General features: G+C 44.4%; 1 protein-coding gene across 10 annotated transcripts in view; it reads right to left on the bottom strand.

Moving 5' to 3' along the window:
- Window positions 1-2,543: 2,543 nt before the first annotated feature.
- The window catches only part of SPATS2L (spermatogenesis associated serine rich 2 like), a 189,627-nt gene continuing 164,455 nt past the window's right edge, over window positions 2,544-27,715 (bottom strand). For all 10 annotated transcript variants that reach the window (XM_053278995.1, XM_053279013.1, XM_053278979.1 and 7 more), the window contains 5 exons: window positions 12,427-12,485; window positions 10,559-10,668; window positions 8,644-8,746; window positions 5,975-6,195; window positions 2,544-3,798 (listed from right to left, as the gene is read on the bottom strand). In XM_053278995.1, the coding sequence (XP_053134970.1) occupies window positions 3,403-3,798; window positions 5,975-6,195; window positions 8,644-8,746; window positions 10,559-10,668; window positions 12,427-12,485 (889 nt within the window). In that variant the 3' untranslated portion in view covers window positions 2,544-3,402. The remainder of the gene's footprint in view (window positions 3,799-5,974; window positions 6,196-8,643; window positions 8,747-10,558; window positions 10,669-12,426; window positions 12,486-27,715) is intronic.

Raw genomic sequence — 27,715 nt, 5'->3', positions numbered from 1 at the left:
AAGGCTTCTGAGTTAGCTACTTGGGCCAAGTCTGGAACTTGCTTTTCAGACCAGCATGTTTGTGTTTGCACAACAAGTTCACAACCTGTGGCATGCCTCATGTTTTAAGAGTTGGGGGGGACAGGTTGCTTATCTGTAACTGATTATCTTCGAGTGGTCCCTGTGTATTCACAGTTGAAGAATCAACTGAGTGCAGGCACAGCTCCCCAGTAGTATGAATGCACAGAGGACCACAAGAAGTATCTATTATGCAGTGGTGCAACTTCAAAAATCCCCATGGCTCTGTGCAGCTACACAATCTTTTTGCTCAAGTATACTTACTCAAGATCTCTGCCTCTGTCAATTGTTGTGTATGAACAGAAACAGCCTGGATTGGGAAGAAAATCAATCATTCCCTCTGTATTTATTAGCATTTTTTAAAAGTTGGGTTGAAAAGCTTTGCTGATCCAAATGGCAATAATGGGCATTGGGTTTTGCCCCCTCACAAATGTGTCCCACTCTGTACCCCTGTTCACCCACCCAAGACACTGCTATATAGCCACCAATGATAGGCTAGGTTTTACTAAGAAGAGGCAGGGATGGGGGAAAGGCTTATTTTGCTTGTTTTTTACAAGAAAACACCGTGGGAAACATGAGGGCTAAAAATGAGAATTTGAATTACAAGGAAAGGTACCTTGCCCATCACGGTAAGTTCCTCTTGGAAGATGTGGTTAGAATATAATCCATTACACAAGCCCACAAATATCCAGTAGCAATATCTTAGATATAGTGGCTGACAGAGAGCAAGGATGCACTGGTGCAGGGAGCAAGCAGTCTAACAGAACTTCCTGACTAACTGCAGTGGGCTGTGCAAATATGTCTCTGAGGGCTATGCATCTATCTAGGACATATTTTGGGGTGGCACAGTAGGATTCCTGGGGAAGGGGAGGGCATAAACATTGCCGCACCTGTTGGGAAGTTCTGGTCGGTTGCTCTCTTGCTGAACTGGTGCATCCTTACTCTCTCTGTCAGCCAATGCTATGGTTATCTGGAAGTGGGGCAGGGGGCAACTGCCCTCCCCCCCTCAAGAAATTTTCATTGAATTCAATTCAGTGGTGCTGATTCCCAGGTAAGTGGGTCTAGGAGCACACCTTTTTGCACCCCACCCCAGAAGAAGTCCTGCAGACACCCATGACCGATGCCTCACCATTTCTTTAAGATGGAGTAATCCACTATATGAAGGAAAACATGAAGCTGCTTTAAGCTGAGTCAGAGCATTTGTCCATCTAGCCTACCATGGCTGTCTATTTTTCTGGACAGCAGCTCCAAGATCTTGGCAGTGGTTTTTCCTGACCTGATACCTACAATCCTCCAGCTGTATATGCTGGGGACTGAGGATGGGACCTTATGCACACACTGCACTACTGAGCTGGACTCCACAGAAACAGTCATCAGATCGCCCAAAGGCAGCTATTTATCTCTTTCTAGTAACAGCACCTCACCTTGATGCCCAACACAAAATCCCTTCCCCAAGTTCTCAGCTAATGGAAGAGGAGTCAAGGAAGGTGAGATGTGTTTCACTTTGCAAGGGGACCTGACAAATATAAGCAGCAGCAAGTGTCTCCTGTGTTGTTCAGAAGAGACCCGTGCTTCGTGTTGTTTCTTCATCACCACACCCCAGCACAGATTATTATTAATTATTATCATTTATTTGATTTCTATAACGCCCTTCCAAAAATGGCTCAGGGCAGTTTACACAGAGAAACAACAAACAAATAAGATGGCTCTCTGTCCCCAAAGGGCTCACAATCTAAAAAGAAACCATAAGATAGACACCAGCAAAAGTCACTGGAGGGGTGCTGTGCTGGGGGTGGATACGGCCAGTTACTCTTCCCCTGCTAAATAAAGAGAATCACATTAAAAGGTGCGTCTTTGCCAAGTTAGCAGGGGCGAGAAAAGACCCTGCCTCTTCCACAAACCCTCTGCACGCACCAGAAGGTTTTGGTGGTAGATGCTAGCACCAATATGGCTTGTTTGTAGACTAGTGCCTTTCAGCAAGGAGCTCGCAAGGTTTGTATTTTTTAATTATTTTTTTTGGTAAGGATGGTTGATTTTGTAATGGCAGTGATAAACAAATATTGAACCCTCACGTTTAGCTGTTGCACAGTATAAAATACTGAATTTTGTAAAATAGTCTTTATTTTGTATTTAAAAAAAACTTTTCTGAAGTACAGTATCATGCCCTTAAAACTGTTTATTTTAAAATGTATGTCTGAGATTTTGTATGTGCTCAGGGGTGTGTGTGTGTGTATATTCAGGTCAAGGTTCAACAGAGGATTGAGTGTGCTTTTAACCACTGGGTGGCATCCAAATCATTGGTGCAGTGTGAGCACAACCTGCCTGCCATGAATTGAAAGAGCTTCTGTCAATGGCGCACTGCGGTGCCAAAGGTCTGGATGCCACCCATTGGAACAAAGTGCATCTGTGCACACAGCTCTCTGCTGCATTGTGGCCACTAGCACTTAAACAAAGGAATGGATGTCTAAGTAATAACAGCAAACAAGTGAGACTGAATCATCTTTTTAATCGAAATCAAAATCGAACGGTCATAGAAAAAGGACTCACGAGGCTGGAAAACTGGACTGCATTATCTATATAAATTCCAAATTGAAGAAACAAGCATCTTACATAATATTATACAAATAGTACAAGACAGAAAGATATTATTATGTATTTTGTTAGCTAGCATTTATGACTGATCTTGAAGATCATTTGGGTTATGAAATTAGTCACACTGAAACAGAACTAGGAGGCTCTGTACAAACAATTTAGGGTCCATTTAATATGGAAATAGTTAAGAAGAATTGTATATGAGCACGAGTACTTTGATTGCAGACCAACAATTGGGATGTCGTCGTATTTGTATTTCCTAATACTGACTGTTTTAACAAAGGACAAATTGGACAGTAACAACCACATGGTATCTCTTGACATCCTCCTGCAATTTGTTTTTTAACACCAATTTGATGGTTCTACTAAATACTGGCTAGCTGAAAACGGCATTGTTATGAGAAAAATAAAAACGAGTATACTGAGCAAAGCCTTCGAAGTACAAAACCATATATTACAGTTAAGACAAAATTCAGAAAGTCTGGCTTCCCACAGGGCTGCTCCACTTCAGCCCTCCAGCTGTCTTTGAACTACAGCTCCCAGCATCCCCAGCCACAGTGGCCAGTAGTCAGGGATGGTGGGAGTTGTAGGCCAACATCTGCAGGAGGGACGAAGCCGAGCAGCCCTGCTTTACCATGATTGTAGTATTTTTCACAAGCTATTTTTGTCAGCATTTAAAAAAAACAAAAAGCACCTTTAGTGAGAAACACAGGTGAAAATGCATTCCATTTGCCAGTCTCTTTCTCCCACTTCTCATGCCACCAAAGTCACAGCTGGCACGGAAAGGACAGGGGCATCTGTGGAGGCTTCTATTGGAGGGCATAAATTGCACTGAGAAACCCTTGTAATATTGCTGCATAGAGGTCTGGGCTCTGTGGGGCCTGGCACAGGATGCTTTCGACGTGTCTTTTCTGGGTATGCTAGCTGTTCCATGCTTTTTGTAGGTGTAGGCTGCTCTTGGTTTTTAACAGCACCTTTATTTTTTGGCCTAAAGCTGTTATGATGCTGTCTTCTGTAGTCATGCCGTGAGTTACCCTTGGAGGTATTCTGATCGGTTTCATTGCTGGCACTTTGTGACTTAAGGGACCCATTGAGTCGAATGCCGTGATACTGTGCATTAAATCTCCGTCTCTGACTAGAAGACCCATTCTGTCAAGATACGAAATGAACTATTGTTAGTTAACCTCACGAGTTCTGCAGAAGTTAAACTTTCAGCAAAAGGTTAGTTAGACAACATTCCACTATAATTGTCCCATTGCTGGAAACCAGACAGGTGCACTCGGGAAACATTAGCTCACCACAGAAGCTCTGTTTAACCAAATCAAGCAGAGTTCTCCACGTGAGCAAAGGAAAACACACTCCCCACCCCTGCCCTTGACAAACAATTGACGCACATAGCGGGTGTACAGGTGTCAAGTCTGAATAACTAATTGAGGGTACACAAATCTAAGAAACAAGGGTTCTCAACAATCAATATTCTGGTAAACAAGCAAAGGTCAGAGGTGATATGTCCTAAAGATTCCAAAATAGAGGGGAAAGGGGTATAAAGAGAGTGGAAAAAGATAGAAAGGGGTTGCCAGCTCTCCAGAAGAAGCTGCCATGCTAACCCTTCTGGGTTCTGGTCACCTCAGCAGCTGAAAGCAATTGCTTCTTTCCAGTCTTCTGCCTTGGGCCATTAAGCTTGTGGTGAGCATAAGAAAGGAAGTTAATGTATCATTAGCTGAACAACAGTGTCTTGTCTTTTCCCCCCCTGGGTATTAATTAGACAAGTAGTTCTGGAAAACCTAGTTATTATTTCACTGTACTCCTGTAATGATGAATGGCCATACACAACAGAGAATAGTGAACTTTAAAATTAACATTGTAATTTCCTACAAGTGGTGGCAGCTGCTGCTATTCCTTAGCTGTTGGCTGTGGTCCCTGTCAGATTGCGTGGCAGTTGCCTGAGAATGCAGAACCTCAGACACTCTGTGGTGCAAATTAATTGTGCTAAGACTGTCAGGTACAGACTGTGGGGGCTGCCTCAGTTGTGAAACCAGGAGTCCTAGATGCTGTGTTGTGATCCACAGACAGAACACAACTTCCTCCCATGATAAATGAGACTCTTCCCATTGCAAAGCTCATTCTCAAGGAGTTCATCCTGTGCTCAGCAGACGTGGGGAGGAGGGAGCAGAACTAAGCCTGCTGGCCACACCCTCTGATGTAGATATATCCAACATAGACATGCCCCCTGGCCATGCTCCTGGAAGCTATTCTGCATTTATTTGCTGAACATGCAGAGAGAGGGTTTCTCTGCACAATTTGGAACCCAGCCAAAGGAGCATGGCCAGCGGTTAGGGTCCTCTTTCCCCCCTCTGTGTTGACTGAGCATGGGGAGGATTTCTTGCGAATTACACTCAATTATTACACTCTTCTGCATTTGAAGGGAATACCAGTTGGTGAGCTGAGCAACCAAGAAAATGCCAGACAATCAGATCAAGGATGGTGCACTTTAACTAGGGAAAAAAGGGATCTGCCTTGTTCTTAACTATTTCATGACTCCAACTTAGATAATTATAGCTCACAGTTTGTCACCCAACATATTGGGGCCTAGCAGGAAATTTAACCCACAGATTTCCAGACCTACAGATCCTGCTCCCATTGGTCAGCCACCAACAACGTGGCCAGAATGGGGAACTCTTCTTAACGGCTGCTGCAAAGTTGAGGAAGTACAACTGACCCTAAAGGTGAGTGACAGGTGGCAGCTGCCCTCCCCAACTCTATGGGACATTTGTTGGCACAAACATTTGGGTTCAAAGAGGGCATACTAGATTACAGGGCTTTGTCTTTGAAATAATCCCAAGACATCTGCCCAAACAAGGCAAATTAATTGCAGTGGCTGTTGTGCTGAAGGAACAGATTGAAAGATCGTTCTAACCCCCAGGGCTGGATTGGTAATGTAAAAGTAAAAGGCAGCCTGAAACATGTAATCATGAGATGATGGCATTTATGAATCCAGGGGAGATGAGAACAGTGAATAGTAAATGACAGACAGACTTTGAGAGTTGGCTTCTAACCACCTTCGTGCACTGGCTGAGTGGCCCAATGGGAAGCAACGCAGGAGAGCTGCCTTTCTCTTACAGACACTGGTCAGGCTCCAAAGAAGCATATCGCCAAGGTCTACAAAGACAGGGACTGCTGGGAAGTTCCGCCTGCTTGCCCCACACTGCATGTGCAGAGGGGCTGGGGGAGCTGCACGCGGGCTCCAGACACATCCCCACAGCCCTTCCTTATGCCTACGCTTCATTAGTGAGGGCGTTAGCCACGGCTCCTTTCTGGACCTCACCTGTTTGTTTGCTGCCATGTTCTGAGGAGAGGATTCTGTTGCATTGGCAACAACTTGGCTGGAGACCTTAACCGCTGCTGCTTTACCATCAGGAGTCTTGGCCCGATTAGAAGATTTTTGGATGTATGGGCTTCGTGTGCTGGCTACTGTGTGCAAAGTTGCTGACTGCAGCAGTGTGCTGGATGGTGTTCTTGAGGAGTAATTGTTCTTTGGGTGAGAAACTGCAAGGGGAAAAGAAAAAAAAGGCTCAGCATTAACTTCATGTCTCAGCAAATCCTGTTATTGGTTCCCGAGTGCACTAGCCCTGCTATAGCTGATGGCAGAAGGGAGTTCATTGTAATTACCTGCTGGGAAAATAGTCCTATCAACTGTACTGAAAGACAATGTGGGAAGTAACTGAGAGGTTAGTCCTGACAGAACCTCGCTGGCTCTGCTGTCTGTGCATCCCAGATAGGCTTGGCAAGAGGTTATTGTACAAGATAGTCTCATGAACTGTCAGTATTCTGCTGGGAGATTTAAGAGCAAAACTACTTGTTCAAGAGGCACTCGGTCACTGCTGTCACTCTTTCTTCATGGTAACTTTTGGTATAACACAGCATGTGACATGACACCGTTATGCTGTGTGCTTCCCTGCCCTGCCTCAAGTCTCTGGCTGGTGGGAGAACACTCAGAGGTCATTTACACAACTCAAAACTTGGAGGACATGTCTCCTATCCAGGTTTGGGAGCTGTGAGTGCTCCCAGTTTTTGGCTATGAGGGAGCCAGGGGCATAGCCACCATTAGGCGACCGGGTTCAAAGAACCTGGGCCGCCGCCCCTCGGGGCCACCACGTCTGATGTCAGATGCCGGGAGTGATGGTTTAGCTCCCAAGCAGGGCCATGTGGCCCCATTTGGGAGTTTAAAATGGTTGGCGCTGCATTTGCAGCACAGCCAGGTGCGGCTCTTCCCTGCCTTAAAGGCCGGGAGACTCGCTTCTGGCTGTGCTGCGAATGCAGCACCGGCCTGGATCAGGGCGCATGCGTGCCATCCATTTACGTGGTCAGCACTGTGTTGCTGACCACGCAGATGGCCAGCACACCTGCGCCCTCACCATCTCCAGGCTGACGCCAGTCGGGGCTGCAGAAAGGAATGCTGAATCCCTGCACGGCTATTTCTAAAACAAGCACCGGAGGGGGGAAAGTGGTGGGGAGGGGGTGAGCTAACTGTTTTTTAAGGCACACACACATACACCCCCGCCACCTGTTGAGCCGGCTCGAATGCTGGCGTTTGAGCAGGTTCAGTGTTCCAGGGGAGAGGTTATTTTCTGCAATAGCAAATATTGTTTGTTGTTCATGTGCTTACGTTGGTAGTGTAGTCTGATCCTAAAATGCAAAATCAGATCTCAGTCAGATTAGAACGTGGGAAAAGGTTTCTGTTCAAATATTTGCATCACTGGTTGTGACTAATGTTTACTTATCCTTGTTCCCACTGGATTGTTACTGCTTACGTTAGCAGATAAAGGCACTTCTAACTGGGAAATGGAATGTACAAGGAAATTGCTTGCCTATGGGTTTACTCCACCATCATTGTTGGCTATGAATTTTGATCAAACTAGCCTGGCACTCGCCCAAAGAATTTGTGATGTAGCGTGGCAATCCAATAGAAGTGTTATATCAAGGAGATTAATGGTGGGGAAACAACTATTGAATATAAAACCTGACAATTACTTAGATAAGCTTACAGTAGCAAAATACTGTAGAGCCTTCACACCAGCACACTTTGGCGTTTTACCTTCTGATGTGTTGGAAGGCAAGATTTAAGAAGTCCCTTATGCAGAGCACTTCTCTCCTTGCAAGTCAGGAGCTATCGAGACATTAGACAGTGTTGTTATACTGTCGTTTCTATAGAGACACTTGTTATGAATTAATTGTGCCCCTCCTAGCAAACTCCCCTGGCTGCCTGGATGAATTCTGTGTTAGCTATCTTTTATCTGACCGTGATGACAAAATTACTTATGTAGTCACTAGGTTTTGTCGTTGCCATTAGAAATGAAAATAAGAGTGTATCTGTATAGTTGGAGTTCATAAGGTTGATGACTATTTGGATTATTTTATTGTTACTGTTTGAACTGTATGCATATATTTTTCGGGTCAGCGACCATAAACAAACAGAACTGAACTGCTTACCCTTGCACTTAAATTTCACCACAGCTGCCTCAGTTCATTTCCCAATGGATACAGGCATGGATTCTTAATTACTCTCCCCCCACCTTTTTTTTTTTTTTTTGCAGCCTTATAATGGCTAACGGGGGACATTCATGTATGGGGTTCGCCGGCCTCTGCATACAGGTATACCACAGAGTGAGAAACCTATAATAATATTTTCAAATTCCCTGATCAATAACTATTTTGACTTGGAACGAGGGCCACATCTTCCACCACCTCTAGGTAAGGTGCCAACAAGGTTAAAAACCTCTTCAATCTTTCATATTGCCTGAAAGGCAGAGAGAGAGAGCGCGGAGGGCACTGGCAGCAGGAGCATCTCTCCTCCACTTACATAGCCTGCTTTCACTTTCAACCCCCTTTCTCAACTAGCTTGCCAGGAACGAATGCAGGCAGGCAGGGCCAGAAATGGGAGGATGAGTATAGTCTTTAGTCCTCCAAGGTGTAGTCCGAAACATCATGGCTTACTTTCTCCACACTGCTGAATCTGAGTCGTCAACTGCTCAATGTCACAGGAAAAGCGGGCAGATCTCCCCAGTTCTTCATCATATTTACGTTCACTTACAAAGTGCTGCAAGGGGGGGAAAGTTACGTAGTTATACATTGCTGCCTGTGAGAAACCAGATGGCACAGAAACCTCACCTACAAAATCATTATAAAGCCTCATGTGTTGAAACACAAGCATTTGGGGAAGACATTCCCATCTTACAGCCTTTGGGCACATTTTATTCTTTGTAAGTGGCGCAGCGGCGAAATGCTTGACTAACAAGCAGAAGGTTGCTGGTTCGAATCCCTGCTGTTACTATATTGGGCAGCAGCGATATAGGAAGATGCTCAAAGGCGAGGAGGCAATGGGAAACCCCTTCCTGTATTCCACAGAGCTCTGTGGGCGCCAGGAGTTGAAATCAACTTGACGGCACACTTTACCTTTACAATACTTCCACAACTATTGATTCAGCACCAATTGCACAATTGAGGCTGCCAGGTCTCTCAGCTCTCTGCTTCTGATTGTCTTTTTTAATGGTGATTGTTTTTTGGTGTGTTATGTTTTTTATTGTTTCACTGATTTTAAGGTTTCAAATGTAACTTTAGTGGATTTTTAAAAAAATCTAACTTTTGTAAACCGCCTTAAGATGCATTATGAAAGGTAGTATAAACACTGAACAATAAATAAATAAAATAAATACCCTGCACCCACATAATGGGCAGGGGAAGCTTTTAATTTTTTTTAAAAAAGAAAAACCTAAGTGGATAGATGTGTGCTCCAGTGCAGGGTAAACCAAACACAGAATCTTAAAATGATGATAATAAGAATTATGCTGGCTCACATCTGTGCAGCATTAGCAGGGAGGCAGAAAGCAGCGGCCCACAAAAATGCTGTCTTGGAACTCAGCCCAGAGTGCTCCAAGCAGGCAAGCATGTGTGGGGGTGGGAGCAATTTTCGCTGTTCTCTCCTCCCTCCAAAAAATACTTTTAGGCTTCAGAACTATATCCTTGAGGGTTGCACAGCCCTTGGGGACATATTTCTGAAGCCTAAAAGTCCTTTTGGAGGGAGGAGAGAGCAGTGAAAATCACTCTCCCCTCTCCCTCCACATATGTTTGTCTGCTTAGAGTGTGTTGGGGTGAGCTGCGAGACAGAGTTTTCTCCATAATGCCGATCTCTGCAAACCCACTAAGGCTGCACAGAATATGAGCCACTATTATCAGATAATTTAAGAACCAAGAAGTTTCACAAAATTGTGGGGAAAGGAGTGAAACGTGCTTGTTGCTCTTCATGTATTCCACATCTTATTCTGGGTGACACTCCACTTGTTTTAGTATGAAAGTTGGTACTTTAGAGGCAGTTACTGACTGTACTGTACTTGTCCTTTATGGTATTTGCAGGTGGGGGAAAAGTTTTACAGTGCTGCTTATCCTTCAACCTATGTATGTTATTTAAAAGCAAAATTTTAAATAATCAGAGAACAGCCTGGTAATTTCAACAGAATGATGCATGAATATTTAGCTAATAGGTATACACCAGTGCAGGGACACTGAAGAACAATAGTAGTTAATAGAACAATGGCAACAGAGGTTGGTGTGTATCTAGCATAGGAAACATGTTTCGAAGGTTAAATCACAAGAGGTAATAGTCTGAATCTTGCTTTCACCGACCCTTAGTACTTATATGTATACAAAGTTAGGGTTATATATACCCTTTGATCTTGATTTCATGGTAATAAGCCAGAAGACAAAGCAGAGATACCTGGAAGACCAGATCTGCGCTTGCTTTTGAATATCCGGCCCTGATTTTGAGTGCAGAGCTAGCTCTTGAAACTCTGGCTCTGTTATTAGTACAGAGAGGCACAACCTACTTCAAACAGAAATGGCCTGACAAACCAACCTTAATTTCAGCCCTGAGTTCAGCCAACTGTGACTCTGCCATCTGACTCGCTAAATCAGTTAATCTCTTCAATTCTTCAGCTTTTTTCTGACGAGCAGTCAAGATTTCCACTGCCAAACAAGAGGCAAATGCAAAAAATGTTAAAGGTACATTTGATGTCCAGATATGTGCATTTTACATCAGTGTGGGAGGGACACTCTTGATAAGTTAGCAAGTCATCCACTGAAGCCAAACATGATTCTACAAGAAACACGGTTGCTGAAATTGGCACCAGCCTGTCTTATCTCCTCCTTCCTCTAAAACAAATTACCTGCAACTGGCCATTTTGCATTTGTCCCCATTCTACACCATTAGCAGCTGCTGCGGGACGTGGTAAAACACAGAACCTCATAACATCAGGCCATCGATTAAATTGTACTGGATCTTACAAAGTGGGAGAGGGCACTAGACATGTGGGTACTGTTTCTGGCACCACAATAATTGGTTTGGTCCACAGTTGGTAACTTTATTGGGCTATAGGGGCATGCTGCCTCAACCATTTTTTGCTGCTATTGGGAAGTCCGAGCACATCATCAGCAGAGACAAAGAAGACGAAGGATGCGGTGGTGGAGAAGGAAAGAGTGGCAGTGCAGGAGGCAGTGGCCAAGGGCCAGGGACCCTTCCTCCTCCTCCTCCTCCTCCTCCTCCTCCTCCCCTGACAGCAGCAACAGCCACTGCGATAGCCCCCTCTGACCTTGTGTGAATGGGCCCCAGAACCAGTCTCTGCACTAGCCGCTCACCCCAGCAGCCAGGGAGTTCTTCCCATGGCAGGCTTTACCGCAGGTTTTCTGTAAGGCTTTACTGCGAACTTGAAGTTGTCCCAAAAAACTGACACTAAAAGTGGATTTTTTAAAAAAACCTGGATATAAATTGGGCTGCACTCGAACGCACAGTAAAAAAATCCGAATTGTTTGTGACGTGCTCCCCGATAGCTCACAGGGACTTTGGGGTAAATCTGTTCGATATGTGAACGCACCCCCTCCATTCTAAGGGCTTTCAAAGCCCTGTGTGAAAAAACTCCCATGTCCCAGCACATGTCTAGAATGATGATGTCTGGTTTGGCCTACGCTTGGTAGCTTGATGGGGACACTGGGACATCAGCATCTACCCAGAACTGGAACCAGTCTTCAGGACATGTACAGACAGAGGCTATGCATCATTATTGTTCCCAAAAAATTCATTTTATTTTATTTTATTTTATTTCTTTTCTGGTTGTCATTTTGGTTGCTATAGTTGAAACTAAACTACTTTTTAAAATGCTTTACAAAACACCACATCATTTGATAAAATTCAGTGAGATACAGCAAACCTAGCAGAAATAATCCTGTGCCATGAAAAGCTGTATTTTACATTCTCCATAAATTATGCAGGAGCAGAATTACTCAAAGTGTCATAATATATGCAAAGAGAGATACAGAACAGAGTGGCCCAGATCACGAGGCTCCTGTTTTGACCCCGCTCCTGCACCCGTCTTTGGCTTGTGAGAGTTCACCATGCATTAGCCTAGCCCCCTTGTAACTATCTCGGTAGCTAGAAACTTGCTTGCCTCAATAAACATGTCAGTGCTGTGCTATGCTCTCCAGCCGAGAACAGCTTCTGGATGAACTGTGTGATGGCTGGATTCATAAGAGATTTAATTATTCTAATGGCATTTGTAGTAGGGTGGAACATCCACTTCAAAACTTGGGTGAAAATTTCCCCACAATCCAAAACCCGTATATTGTGAAATACACAGCGCTACTTGTGAACACATTAATTATTGTTCTTATTTCTGCAAAAGTAGCAACAATCTTTTCCATTAGTTGCAGACCACATAAAACTCTACTTACTGGCTTCTTCCTTCACCTTGTCAACTTCTGCCATCAAGGCTACTTCTCTGTCTATGATACTGAAAATTAAAAACAAAATTGTTTAGTCCAAGACAATAGGGACGTTACATTTTAAGTACATATCCTGGTTGGAAGGAGTTTCAGATAGTTGTCCTGGCAGTATGTATACATAATACACATTTTCTGGAAATGTTAGGAGGGAAGAAATCAGCACACCTGGACGGGAATCCTTCAGAATGCATTGTTAGTTTGTGAAAATCAGTGATGCCTGATTAATTTATCTTTTTGTACCCACTTTTACTGTACTTATTTTCCTGTAAACAAATAAAATAGAACAAAAAAGCACTATCAGGCTATTGCTAATTCTCTTTTGACCATTCATTTAGTTATTTTGGCTGTCATTTTTTAGTATTTTCATAGTTTGCTAGCTGCTGTGTTTTACCCCTGCTAACTGAGCAAAGAGGCACTTTTTTAAAGCGGTGATTTTTTTTATTAAGCAGGGGGAGAGCAACTGGTCCTATCCATCCCCAGCACAGCATCCCTCCAGTGGCTGAGGCTAGTGTCTATCTTATGTTTTCTTTTTAGACTGTGAACCCTTTGGGGGCAGGAACCCATCCCCCTCCCCTGTAAACTGCTTTGGAAACGTTTGTTGAAAAGAGATCTATAAATATTCATAGTAGTAGTAGTAGTAGTAGTAGTAGTACCAGTACCTATTAGGTATTATTGTTTTTAACTATTACTATATTTTAATGTTAGTTGCCTTAGTATTAAGTTTGATGAATTACAATATAAATGTTTAAAAATAAATTAAACCAATAAAATGATTTCTTTCTTATTGATTTCTTAAATTTGATCCAGAAACTAACTGGACTTGAATTTAAGCCAGTTCTGCCCAACTGATTACACTAAGTTATCTATTAACTTAAATCTCACTTTAGAACTGTTTTGCAAAATGCAGCTATTGAGAGGTTTATAACGGCTGAATAACTCATTCATTCATGTGGCACTAATAAAATGCTCCCATGATCTATGTAACCATTATTTCACCAGCTGAAAGAGAGTAGTTACCATTCTATCTCTTACGTCTGTAAGATAGCTTTAGTTTACACAATGGCCTGTTCTACTTCTACTTCTTTCTACTACTTCTTTGTTTTTTGCTTGGGATGTTTACACACAGCAGGCTTTAATGCTGGTTTACTGGGAGGCTTTACTGCAAACTTGAAGTTGTCCCCAAAACTCAATGAAGTTGCCCCCCAACCCCACAAAATAGTGGATTTTTTTACCCCGGATATAAATCAGGCTACACTCTAACACGCAATGAAAAACCCAAATTGTGTGTGAGCTGTTCCTCGATAACTCTTTTCACAGTTCCACACTGTGAAAAACCCGAATTGTGTGTGAACCGCTCCCTGATAACTCGCAGGGACTTTGGGGTAAATCTAGCCGATATGTGAATGCACCCTGTCCATTCCGGAGGAGAGGCGAGTTAAAGGGCTTTAAAAGCCCCATGTGAAAAACTTCCTGCTGTCAAAAGAAGACACAAAGCAAAATATCTCCTCACATAAAGACATGTGGAAGGTTGCAGGTTTCTGGCCACATGATGAACATCTGGTATTCATTAAAGTGTTCTGTTCTGCTTCATGCCAAGATCCACAGCATAATTCCCTGTGCCTAGCACATATCCTGTGAGCCAAGAGAGGCTAGTTGTACATGGCACATTGTGCCTTGCCAGGAGCCATGTGTATGGTAAAGTTACCAGATGACTCTGCTGATGTGAACTGAAAGAGAGCTGTGAAAAACCCAGGAAAGTGCCTGTTTTGTGTAGGGTCATGCAAATGCCTGGATTTGATTGATGACATACCAAAAAAAGGAAAAGAAAAAAAGCATCACAAATCCAAGACACAAAGGGAGATATTCCAATAGCTCCATTAAACAAAGCACAGCCCCAGTGTGTTTTGACAGAATGTCTTCCTCTGAGGCAATGTTTTAGCTTTCCTCTTATGCTGGTTCCAAATTGAACTAGTAACACCACCCTAATTTGTGCCATGACTTCACAAATGGAGACTTCTGTTGTGCTCAATTAAACTGTTCTCTTTTTGTGCTCTTAATTTGATTTTGCAAAGCAGCTTTGGAAATAATATACCCAGCAGATGGCACCCTTATCATTATCATCATTCTGAACAACATTGTACAGGGCCATCCAAAAACATTTAGTGGTCTAAAAGCTGTGACTTAAATAAAAATTACAAATAGTTTTAGGACAAACATTAGGGAAAAATGTGTTATATATCAGCCCAATCCTAATCCTGTATATTAAGTATGTGTGTATCCTGAAGATATGTTGAAATCTTTTGCATATGGGGTACTCTCTTAGACCACTGAAGTTGTAGCAATATAGGTACAGCAGGCTATTTCTTTACTATTTGTTTGCAAATCAGAGGATAGGTGCATTGCAGTAGCTACTTCAAAACAAGACAGTTGCCCCTGGGTTGCTATGTAGCCCCTGATACATAGCAATGAACTATGAATAGGAAATGTAATGTGAAGTGGCTTCTAGTTTAAAAAAAAAAGCATGAGTTAATTTTCAAAGTACTTTCTGTGATCATAGAGCTAGAAAAGATCTGAGGAGTTATCTAGCTGAGCTCCCTGCTCTGGTCATGATATTCTTAACCCCATAGATCAGGAGTGGGCAGCCTTCCCGAAGTGGTGCACCACGGAGTCTTCATTTATTCACTCTAATTTATGGTTTCATATGCCATTAATATATTTTTAATGTTTAGATGGTGTGTGTGTGTCTGTCTGCATTCACACCATCATGATGATCCTGGTAAGTTAACCAGGATTGCTGAGTCCTGTGGAGCTGATTGTGAGAATTCAGATTTTCTGGGCAGTCCTGGTAAAACCGTTGGAGTTAAACTGCATTTAACCAGGATAACCATGAAAGGAGGATAGGGCAGAGCAGGGACTCAGTGCTGCCTCAACCATTTTTGCTGCTATAGGGGAGTCAGGGCACATCAGCAGCAGAATCAAAGAAGGTGAAGGAGGCGGTGGTGGAGAAGGAAAGAGTGGCAGAGCAGGAGGCCAAAGGCCAGGGACTCTTCATCTTCCTCCCATGGCGGCAGCAGCAGCCAGCCAGCCAGCCAGCCAGCCACCACCGACACTGGGACAGACCCCTCCGGCCATGTGTGCATGGGCCCCAGAACCAGTCTCTACACCAGCCTCCCACCCCAGCAGCCAGGTCCCAGCACTGGTGACTCCCAGCGGACACAGCATGGCCATGGCCATCCATCCAGGGGAAGAGTGGCCTGTCAGCAGCAGCAGCATCAATGGTGGTGCCCACTCACCTCCTAACCTTCAGCTGCTTAGTTGTGTCTCTCCCTTCCCTTCCAGCTGTCCCACCATCCCCATCGGCTTTTCTTCACAGCCAGTGGGTACAGTTCATGGGAGGGGCAGTGGCCTAGGGCAATTGCTCCAATCTGCCCTACCCTAAGGATGGGCCTGATTGGCCATATTGACTAGCCATATGAGTGCCACTCAAAATCATTTTGTATGCCACTTCTGGTATGCATGCCCCACAGGCTGTCGACCTGTGCCTTAGATCTTTTCCAGCTCAATGATCACAGAAACTGCTTGAAATTAAAGAAAGACATATGCCTCCTTAGCTTAAGGACATTTGACAATAACAATTATCTTTTAGAGGCCATTATGGGCTGAATGTGGGCCAACACGCTGAGGCTTAATCCTGTCAAGATGGAGGTGCTTTTAGAGGGGCTGATCTGGGATTGGGTTATTATCTTGTTCTGGATAGAGATGTACTTCCTCTGAAAAAACAGATTCAAAGTTTGGGGGTGGTGGTTCCTGAACCTGGTGTTGCTCCTGGGTGCAGGTTACAGCTGTGGCCAGGAGTGCCTTTGCACAGATTTGGCTGGGGCAAAAGCAGCACCCATTCCTGGAAAGGGAAGATCTGGACAGTTACCCAACTTAATCACATTGTGTTTGGATTTCTGCAACGTATTCTCCATGGGGCCATCCCTGAAGACTATCCAGATACTTCAGCTAGCACAAAATGCAGCTGCCAGGGTTCTCCTTGAGACTGTAGTAAGGGACCACGTTGCAGAGTGCACTGGCAGCCTGTCTGTTTCTAGGCCCAATTCAAGTGCTGGTGATTACCTTTCAAGCCCTTAACAACTTAGGCTCCCAAGCAATGTTCCCTCTAACAGAGAGTCCCAGATGTTGTTGACTACAACTCCCAGAATCCCCAGTTACAATGGCTTTTGCTTGGGGATTCTGGGAGTTGTAGTCAACAACATCTGGGAATCCCTGTTAGAGGGAACACTGCCCCCCAGGTATTTTGAGGACTGCCTTTTCCCTCAGGTGTTTGTCCACCACACGAGATCAGCAGAGGGGGTTCTGCTCCAGATGTGAATACCAAAGGAGGCTCAGTTGTCATGCATGTGGGACAGGGCCCACATTATTGCCCCCAGATTCTGTTATTGCCCCCAGATTGTAGAATGCTCTCCTGGGGCTGTTTGTTCCCTCTCAACCATGTCTAACTTGCAGTTCTGCTCTCTCATGGCTTTGGGCTGACTGCTGTCCTGGTTTGCTGCTTTGGTTATTGAATTTATGCCTTTCTCATTTGGTTGTGATATGTTGCTTTTAATAGTTTTATATATGTTTTATGATGTTGTATTTGTATATTGTATTTTAATTGTCATTAGCCACCTTGAGGTTTGTGATAAAGTGTGATATGAATAATAAACAAGCAAAAGACAGGGACAAGCAATAGCAAGCAGGAAGCCAGGCAGAATCCAGTCAAACATCCAGCAGGCCAAAAGTCTGACAGGATATCATCAAGGAGGGAACCAGGTGGATCTTCTGGGGCAGAGAGTTCCAAATTCTAGGCACAGCAACAGGAAAGGTCCTATCATGTGTTCCCGCCAAATGAGCTTCAAGTGATGGCAGGACAGGAAGGGATAAAAGTAATCCATCTTCTTGAATGCAAACATACCATCTCCCCTCCTTTCCACTAGGGGTGTGCACGGAACCGCGGAGCTGCGGTACGGCACTGGGGGGGGGGGTTTCCATTGAGGGCGGGGGGGCTTTACTTACCCCTCCCAACAATGGCGCCGTATTTACTTGAGCAATCGGGCAGCAGGATACCTCCCTGCCGCCCACTTCAATCCCTGCTTGGCTCTGTTAAGAACTAAAAACCGGGCAGCAGGATACCTCCCTGCCGCCCCCTTCAAACCCAGCTTGGCCGGCGGCCGCCCCCTTCAATCCCTCTGCTGCCCCCAATCCCCCTGCCGCCCCCTTCAATCCCATTCTCAATAGAAATCGGGTGTCAGGATAACTCCCTGTCGCCCCTTTGCCGGCTTGGCTTTTGAGCAGGCAAAGGGGCGGCAGGGAGTTATCCTGCCACCCAATTTCTATTGAGAACGGGATTGAAGGCGGCGGCAGGGGGATTGGGGGCAGCAGAGGGATTGAAGGGGGCAGCCGCTGGCCAAGCTGGGTTTGAAGGGGGCGGCAGGGAGGTATCCTGCTGCCCGGTTTTTAGTTCTTAACAGAGCCAAGCGGGGATTGAAGCGGGCGGCAGGGAGGTATCCTGCCGCCCGATTGCTCAAGTAAATACAGCGCCATTGTTGGGAGGGGTAAGTAAAGCCCCCCCGCCCTTAATGGAACCCCCCACCCAAAACTTGCCGAACCGAACCGCCCGTGTCCGGACCAGTCCGGAGGCCTGTAGAATGGCCTCCGGCCTGGTCCATGCACATCCCTATGCACATCCCTACTTTCCACAACTGCTATCATCTTTGTCTTGAATGCTCTTCAGAGATGGGGATAAAGTTGGTCCTATATATTTACCTTAACAGCAGTAATCTGGCATCATCCACTTGATATGAAAGACATTGGCCGGCACTGGGGCCATTCAGGCAACCTACCAGGCTGGTGTGTGTGGGGGGTGGAAGCTTCACAAACTTTGCCTTCCCCCCAGACGATTCTCTGCTGCTTGGTGGGAGCGTGCTCTGTGCTCCCACACGACCAGCCCTGATCCGTGCAGCATGGAGCAGGGCAGATTGATCGTTGTCCCAGCCACTGTGAATCCCACAATTTGCCAAGTGCAATTCATTGTGCAATTGTGCACAATGCTGTTGAGAAATAGCAGTTGTGCAAGTGAATAGGACAAACTACAGTAGTGCTACTTTTGCAACCACTGAATCTGAACAGCATCAGGGCTGTTCATGAGGCTGCAGCAGTCCCAGGTGGAGCGTTAGGACAATGGGAAGTTTCATGTCATGCTGGCCATTTACCTTAAAGAAAACAAGTTGTTCTAGTAAGAACTAATCGGCCTACTTTCCTGTCACTATCTCTACATCTGGACTAAATCTGGTACAAATCAAGGTCCACACGTTAGATCTCTTGTGTGTTCCTCAAAAGTTCATGCATCTGCCAACTTGGATCATGGTGGATGACATCATTACAAACTGCACCATTGAGGTGTCCCTGTGTGTCACTCACTACAGCTGTTCCATCAGTTAGACAGTCCTCAAGTTAATGCAATTGTGCCTCAAAAATTTATGCATCCAACATCATGGATTAGAGTGGGTGACATCATCACAAACTACACCATTGGAGCATCTCTATGTGTCCATTCAGCTGTAGCAAATTTGGTTCAAATCGGTTAGACTGTCCACAAATTAGTGCACTTGCGACTCAAAAGTTTACATGTCAGCTATCTTGAACTGGGGTGGATGACATCATCACAATCTTCACCATTGAGGTGTCCCTACAGCTGTAGCAAATTTGATTCAAATCAGTTAAGCGGTTCACAAGTTAGCTCACTTGCATCTCAAAAGTTTATGGTTCTGCCATCTTGAATCAGCATAGTTGACATAATCACAGACTACACCACTGACGTGTCCCTGTGTGTCATTCACTGCAACAGTACCCAATTTGGTTCAAATGAGTTAAGCAGTCCACAAACTAGCCCGCTTGTGCCTCAGATGTTCACGCTCCCCCCATTTTTAATTGGAGCCAATGACATAATCACATACCATGCCATTAGGGCATCCCAGTGTGTCCCTACAGCTGTAGCAAATTTGGTTCAAATTGGTTAAGCGGTTCACAAGTTAGCCCACTTGCGCCTCAAAGGTTTATGCATCTACCATCTTGAATCAGTGTGGATGACACCATCACAAACTATGCCATTGAGGTGTCCCTGTGTGTCACTCGCTGCAGCTGTACCAAATTTGATTTAAATAGGTTAGGCAGTCCCTAGGTGTCACTCAGTGCCACCAAATTTGGTTTAAATTGGTTAGCCAGTCCACAAATTAGCTTGCTTGCACCTCAGATTTTCACACAGCTGCCATCTTGAATTGGAGTGGATGATGTCATCACACACCACGCCATTTGGGCATCCCTTTGTGTCCCTACAGCTGTAGCAAATTTGGTTCAAATTGGTTAGATGGTCCACAAGTTAGCCCACATGCACCTCAAAAGTTTACATGTCCACAATCTTGGATTGGGGTGGATGACATCATCACAAACTATGACGTTGAGTAGTCCCTATGTGTCCGTACAATTGTACCCAATTTGGTTCATATCGGTCCAGGCATTGCGAAGTTATTATTATTAATTTGATTTCTATACCGCCCTTCCAAAAATGGCTCAGGGTGGTTTGCACAGAGAAATAACAAGCAAATAAGATGGAACCCTGTCCCCAAAGGGCTCACATTCTAAAAAGAAACACAAGATAGATACCAGCAACAGTCACTGGAGGAAGGACTGTGCTGGGGGTGGATCGGGCCAGTTACTCTCCCCCTGCTAAATAAAGAGAATCACCACTTTAAAAAGGTGCCTCTTTGCTCAGTTAGCAGGGGCATTGATGGTGGGGGGACACATGGTGGTGGGGGGACAAACAGATGGACACATGGACACACAAACAGAATGTCGGGTGATCTCATAAGCCTACTGGACATTAGGCTAAAAAATGAATTTTAATGGCAAAGTTCTTAATATTTTGATGAACAAATTTGGGAAAGTTATGTTACATAGCACACACTGGTATTTGTATCCAAACATTATTTAGGACTAAGAGTAAATAAGATGTATCTTTTGTAGAGCAGCAGGGCCAGAGCAGTGCACCTCCACTGCATTCAATACAAAAGTTTTCCTCTAGAGTTGAGCTTTGAATGCAACAAAACAAAACAAAACCTGGTTCTGAAAGCCTGCAACACAAGCTAGTGGAGGATGACGGGGGTGAGGGGGAGCTGGGCAGACCTGCCAGAGCAGAAAGTTAGTTCAAGTGTGGCTGAACCAAAGTTAGGCTTGCTGGTATGTCCATCTGTCATGCAAACTGCAAAGTCAAAGAGAAATTAGGCTCACATTGAGAGTGAAGAACCTGCTGTGACTTCTCTTTAAATATCAACGTCTGTCTTTGTTCTGAAAAGGATACTTGGGCTTTAGAAGCAGGAAATGGGACTGAAATCTCCAGTGAATGTGGAGTGTTTCCCCATAGCCAATTCAGCAGCTACTGCATGTTTGGCAAGGGGTCAGAGTTCTCAGATAGCATGAAATCAGCCCAGGCAGGATCCAGGCTTAGCATGGGGATGGCTAATTTGGGCTGGCGTCGTGTTGCTCGGAAAAAGCCAAAAGCTGGCTGTCTCACCATATGGCGGACCTTGAACTTGGCAGCTATGATGGGCTTTAGTTAAAACAATGTAAACAGCTTCCTCATTGACAGCTTCAAAATCTGTCATCTGTTTTTACCTTTCATCAGCAAAAACCCAATATTTTAAACTATAGTTCTACCGGACTAATGTAAATAAAAATCAGCTAAAATAACATCTTGAAAACACATCTTGATGGTATAAACATATTTTAAATATAGGATGATTATATAGTATATTCTAGAGGGGACTGGATGGATCTAAAAGGAGAACAGAACTTTCCGTTCTTCATTGACTGACTCAATCATATATTATTAAGTATTGTCAAACTGAATATGGGAGAGGTTGCCATGGCTTTCTATTAGGGATACCAATGAAGTACACAACAAAATGACCAAGTTCCCAAGTTCCCACAATGTGCTCCTAACAAGCATTTTCATGGGTGCTGAGCAAAAATGACAAACCCATTCACACGCAGCAAAGGAAGGGACATTTCAGTGAATCGTAGGTGCAGAGGAAGAGCTTCCTGGTGGAAAAATCCACTATGAAACCGGTAGCGGCCGTGAAAAGAGGGAAGCTGTCAAAAAAGGAAAGCCAGTTTCACCTTTCTTTCATCATTCAACCCTGCCAAATAAATTCAAGCCAAAAGCTTGATTTTATTTTTGCTTTGATTTTTATTTTTTTGAATCCCCTGGAAGTTCCCCACACAGGGCTTATAGTTCACATCTCCTCCGGAATGGAGGTGTGCATTCACATATTGGCCAAATTTACCCTGCAAGCTGCTATCAGGGAGCACTTCACATACAATTTGGGTTTTTCATCGTGTGGTAAGAGTGTAGCCCAATTTATATCCGGGATTTTAAAAAATCCCCTTTTTGTGTTGGTTTTTTGGGGCAACCCGCAGTAAAGCCTGCTGTCTGGGAAAGCTCCTGGTAACATTTGGTTCCGCTCTAATTTCCACTGCCTGCAACATTTGTTTTTATTATGAGTCAAGCACCCTTGCCCTCAAATTTTTACTCTGTTCAAAATTAATGAAACCTATTTTGAGCGTATGTTCCACATTAGTGCTGCCACAGCTGGCATTCCTCAAACCATTCTTCAGTCTCAGTGAGAAACTGCCCTTCCTTCCTGATAGGTGCACTTTACTCCAGCCTGTACAAAAGCGTCTTAAAGCATTATTGTGGAGGAGTGGCTCTCCAGGCTTCAAACCACCCAGTTCCACGGCCTGCCGCTCTGCTTCCTGCTTCTGCTGGAAACACAGGCTGTCCCCTGAGTAACATCAGAGTTCACTTCCACATGGGGAGCAGGGTGTGAGGATTGGGGTGGATGCCCATTGCTGGAATGGGTGCCACATTCTAGGGTGGTGGTTGCCCATCCATCTGGCAGGCAAGACTGCTTCTAATGCCCTGCTCCATGGCAATGCTGCTGGAGCGGCTGATGCCTCCTCCTCCTCCTCCTCCTCCTCCTCCTCCTCCTCCTCCATGTCCCACTGGCTAACCAGTGCCAGGGTAGTGTGATAAAGTGCTGCTGTAGCACAGGGATGTGCTGCTGTTTGCCTACCCCCATACGATACTCCCCAAGCAACACTGTGAGAGTCAGCATGCATGGAAACATTATTTAGAACTGTAAACAAACAAACAAAAGACAACCTGAATCTTGAAGTCAGTAATCAGCAGTGGACGGTTCTAATTGGTGGCCTAAATATGATTAGAGCAGAGAGGGGTTTATAATTACTTCCTTTCATTCTTGCACAGCGGGAAGTATTTAGGAGCTGAACCTTGGAACCATTATGATAGTAGAAGCCAGCAAAAAATTTTTTTAAATCCCACATAAGAAATAAAGGTCAAGATCTTTATCTTGTACAAAATTTGGCAAAGTTATACAGGGCCATAGTAATTTGATATGGAGAGTAATTGTTCCGTGCCCTGCCACAAGATCCTCATTCCTATATTGTTTCTTTTTGGGACAGAAGTGCCTCACACAAGGCCCAAGATATATGAAACTCAACAGAAAGTTGCACCTTCAAAAATTCCTTCTGCTACAAAAACCTTGTCTTCCTTTGCCTCTGGTCATCATATCCTTTATTGGCCATCTAACTACCTAATCCTTTTGCTTCCCAATCAAGAAATGCTGGGAAATGTGTGAGAGAACCTCACCTTACACAGATAATCTTGGATGAAGATCAACTTGTACATAGCATCTTTGGATTACCTGCAACATTCTACCACGGTGACTACTGTATCAGAAAGCATCCAGGAGTTCTGGTCAAAGCCAGAAAACAGGTGCAGGAAATGTTTTCATTGACTTTTGATGGGTCAACATGGGCAACAGCCAACAGTTCTTGGCTGTTGCCCACAACTTATTGAAGTAAGGCTTTTGAAAGGCCATATGATGATTGCTGCAAGTTGAGAGGAATTCAGAAACGGCACTAACAAAAATCCAAACTCTTACCATTGGAGAACATAAGAACAGCCCTGCTGGATCAGGCCCAAGGCCCATCTAGTCCAGCATCCTGTTTCACACAATGGCCCACCAGATGCCACTGGAAGCCTACAGGCAGGAGTTGAGGGCATGCCCCCTCTCCTGCTGTTACTCCCTTGCAACTGGTATTCAGAGGCATCCTGAAAAAATGTAAATATTATTTGATCAAATGCCATGTTAAAAAGCTATCTGTGGCAAAACCTTATTTTAATCACAAGGTAAAAGGGGCATCTTCAATACACACATTTTGCATTTGTTCAATAGAATGTGCAGATCAAGGGACAAAGAATTACTTGTGTGCTTAATGCAAATCTATGCATGACTGCAGATCTAGAAAAGTGATTAGAAGCTTTGTCAAATTGCTGATGAATAAAAGTGCAGCCCGGCTAGAAAAAAACTGCAGTCAGGCTCTCTTTTCAGTTATGATCCCAGGAGGGAAGCTGTTACATTACATATTTTTGCAATGCTTCAATATACAACATTGTTCCATTATTCAATATACACCATTGCTTCAGTATACAACATTGTTTCACTATATTCTGTTTGCACAATGCCCAGGATTTGCATAGCAAACCAGCTTATGCCTCATTTTCATTCTGGCTGCAAAAATAAAGCTTGATGGAAAGAAGACTAAGCACAGAATATAAAGAAAATCAATTGGACAAATCCAGAGTAGTTTTTCTGGTAAAATGGTTTAGATGCGCAAAAACAAAGGGGAAAAGTTATAAGAGAATCAGTCAACTCTAGCAAAAATTTCTATGCTTTAGTCAAAACTGCCCAGAGTACTTGCATTTTGGGTGGTATAAAAATATGTTAAATAATAAGTATGTTAAATAAAATGTTAGGGCCCCACATTTTACAATACAGATCTATTCAACATCACTTTAAAAATATGTTAGAAGTATTAAAAGATTTTTCATTCTATAGTTTTCAAATTATTGCATGTTGTTAAAGTCAAGTGGATAAACCACAACTTGGTACACACAAGAATAACACAAACCCAAACATTTGTCAACTGCAGGCTAATACAGATAAACTATTACTATACAGTGTATTTCCACAGATAAAATATGCACAGAACTACATAATCCCTCTGATGATTCTTAGTAATTTGGTGGGATGTTGACTAAATCTATTTTGAAGTACGTTGAACCTTAACTTCTTAAGTACAGAGTAATGGGTTACAATGCACACATTCTTTTCATTTCCTCCATTGTTTCTAACACTGTAAGAACACCACTATTGTTATCAGAGACTTGGTCCACAAAGCTCAGTATCCTAAGAGTAGCCATCCTAAGAGTATGGGTGCTAAGTGGAAATGAAGCTGAACAGATTCAATGATAATGAACAGATTCATTAAGATAATGACAAAAATATGGTTTTCCCCTAACATTATGTTGGGGGGAAATAGCAGTTTTCTACTCCACATCATGGCTCCCCGCCCCCACTAGGAAGGATCAAGCCCAAACCTCCTCTTGGCAGCCCTGCTATTCCTCCTGTACATCATTTTTCAGGCAGGCCAGCCAGATGAATATATCCCACCACAGGTATCTAGCTTCACAAACACTGCTCTACCCAGCAGTTCAATTTCTGCTACTTATGTTAGAAACAGGGGCAGCTCCCCCAGGAGGCAAGGAGAGCAGCACCTGCACCATGGGGCAGCAGATACGGGCACTGCACACACCCCACCTCACCTGCCCACTTCACCTGCCTGCCTGCCCCATGTCTCCTGTCTGGCCCATGACCCTTCCTTTCGGATTTGTCCCCTTGTGATGTGGATGCCAGCCTCATCTCACTCACTGACATCACCCTTCCCCCCTGCCCATCACCTGGGTGCACCCTTGTTTTAAAGTTCTCGTGAGCAGTGGCAATGAGGAGAGACCACCCCTTCATGCTAGAAGCGCCATCCTTGCCACCAACTTACTTGCACCCAGAAGGTAAGGCCGCCAGGCGATGGGGGGAAAGGGTGGTGAACAAGAGGTTTGCGCTTTATTATTATTGCAAATAACTTTAGAAGCAGCTGGAAGCATATTCTCCAACACATCATTTGAGCTGAAGCCCTCAGCTTGCAGAGCCTAATGATATGCTGTATGTTTTAAGAGCCAATGTTACTCTCTATACGGTGCTCTGTTTTCAGCGGGCCAAGTTAGAAATGGTTTTGCTTTCCACACTAAAGACACCATAGATTGAGCTGAGAGTTGACATCTACAATGCTTAATCTGTTCTAAGATTATAAGCAGGAAAAGAAATGTTGTCACATAAAACACCTGCAGTTTGCAAGAAGCATTTCTGTGCTTTTATTAGCCGGGAGCCATTTATAGCAAATCAAGTGCAGACAAGGATCTAAGGGTGAAACAACACAACCACTCTGAGGCTGGAGGCAGATCGCCCACCAAATAATTGGAGGCAATTTGAGTTGCTATGTCTGGTGTGATGACTCATTTTACTTTCACCTCTGCTGGTGAATTTTGCAGGTATTATTTCAAAAGCCTACAGAAGTATAGACTGGGAACCACAATGGGTCAATAGAAATGTACAGTATGTGTCCACCATGGCAAGTGATAGCTCTCTCAAATCACTTCCAACTCTGTTAAAAACAACCATCCATCTCCAGTTGACTTAATTGGTCTATCACAAGTCCGAAAAATGGAGTAAGTCCTAAGCCACAATCCAACTCAAACCTTTGCTGCAGTTTGATTACAACAGCTTAGGCCTAGCTTGGGCCTGTGGCGAGGCCCAACCTAGCCACAGCAACTTGAAAGTCAGTCTCTTATTTCAATTTACAGTTTATTTCAATGTGCTTAAGACTGCAGTTTTGTGTTTGATGTGCACAAGAGACTGAGCCTTTATGGTGGCTCCCCGGGACTCTCCCTTGTGCTTTTTAAGTGATAGTTGAAGACATTTCTTTCCCCCAAGTGTTAAGAGGTTAGGCAGTGGCAGCCCTTCCATGAAGCAAGGTGAGGCAGCCACTTAGGGTGGCAAAGGGCAGCCAGTGCTGGGCTACCACCACCACTCTGCTGTCCACTGCTGCTGCCCTTCCTCACTCTCCTGGGGCATGCTATTTATTTTCCTTTCCTTGCCCTGCAGAGGTGCACCTCTATTTCCCTGCCCCTTGAACTAGGAGTGCTCCACCACCACTGCCTGGCTTGGTGGTATAGCATGAGAGTGAATGAATGAACGGGTTTATTGGGATCATTGATCAAATACACACTACAACAAAGATACAGTCAGTTTACGAGAATGCTTAAGTGTTGCTGCCACTGCCCCAGCTGCATGGCCTGAGAATGCTGAGCACCCACCCACAGATGTAGGGGGTGGGAAATGTCCTGTTGCTTTTCACTGCAGGCAGCAAAATATCTTGGGTAGTCCCTGAACTTCGGCTATGGTTTGTTCATAGGGATGTGCATGAATCGATTTTTGCCATTCGATTTGAGTTTGAATTTGATTTGATTTGTATTCAAATCAATTTGGCCGAAATCTTAAGGGCTAGAGGGCACCAAAGTAGGTTGAGTGGTAGGGCCCCATGGGCACCAACAACCACCCAACCCCCAAAGGAATCAGGGAAACTGGTGAATTTGTAGGAATTTTTATGTGTGCTGGATTCTTGGTTGTGAAATAACCAAAGGAATGTAAGTGCTCCCTTAGCCCTGACTTTTTAATCGTCTGCCAGCACCGGCTTCTTACAGCTGAGGCTGTGGGGCTCCCACCCATTGCTGGGGGGATATCCACAATGCACTGCACACATGCACAGTGCATTGTGGGAGTTCTGAAGGCAAGGATGCTGTGTCCTGGCCCCTGATCCTCTGCGCTGCCAGAGGATACAGCTGCACATCTGGGCACGTGATCTCTGTACTCAGACCAAGATCAAGGAGGTAAGCTTTTCAAGCCTTCCTCCCCACACGCCCTCTAGCCCTTTCTCACTGATCATGAGAAAGGGCTCTCAATGTTCCAAGCAAGGCAATAGTTAAATCTAAATCTGGTGATGAAGTACCCAGAAAAGATAGGGGAAGAAGACCTCCTGGAATAATCTGGCAGCAAAACACAAGGCACCTGTTAGTATGAAACAAACCAGGAGGTTGGCAAAAGATTAGAGGCAACTGATGAACATGTGCACCCTTCACCTAACAAACTCTATGCAACCTCCA

This window comes from Hemicordylus capensis, chromosome 1 (genome assembly GCF_027244095.1).
Source record: "Hemicordylus capensis ecotype Gifberg chromosome 1, rHemCap1.1.pri, whole genome shotgun sequence".
Classification (NCBI taxonomy): domain Eukaryota; kingdom Metazoa; phylum Chordata; class Lepidosauria; order Squamata; family Cordylidae; genus Hemicordylus; species Hemicordylus capensis.
The sequence above is the reverse complement of the archived record's forward strand: the minus strand, read 5'-3'. Positions and strand labels throughout refer to the sequence as shown.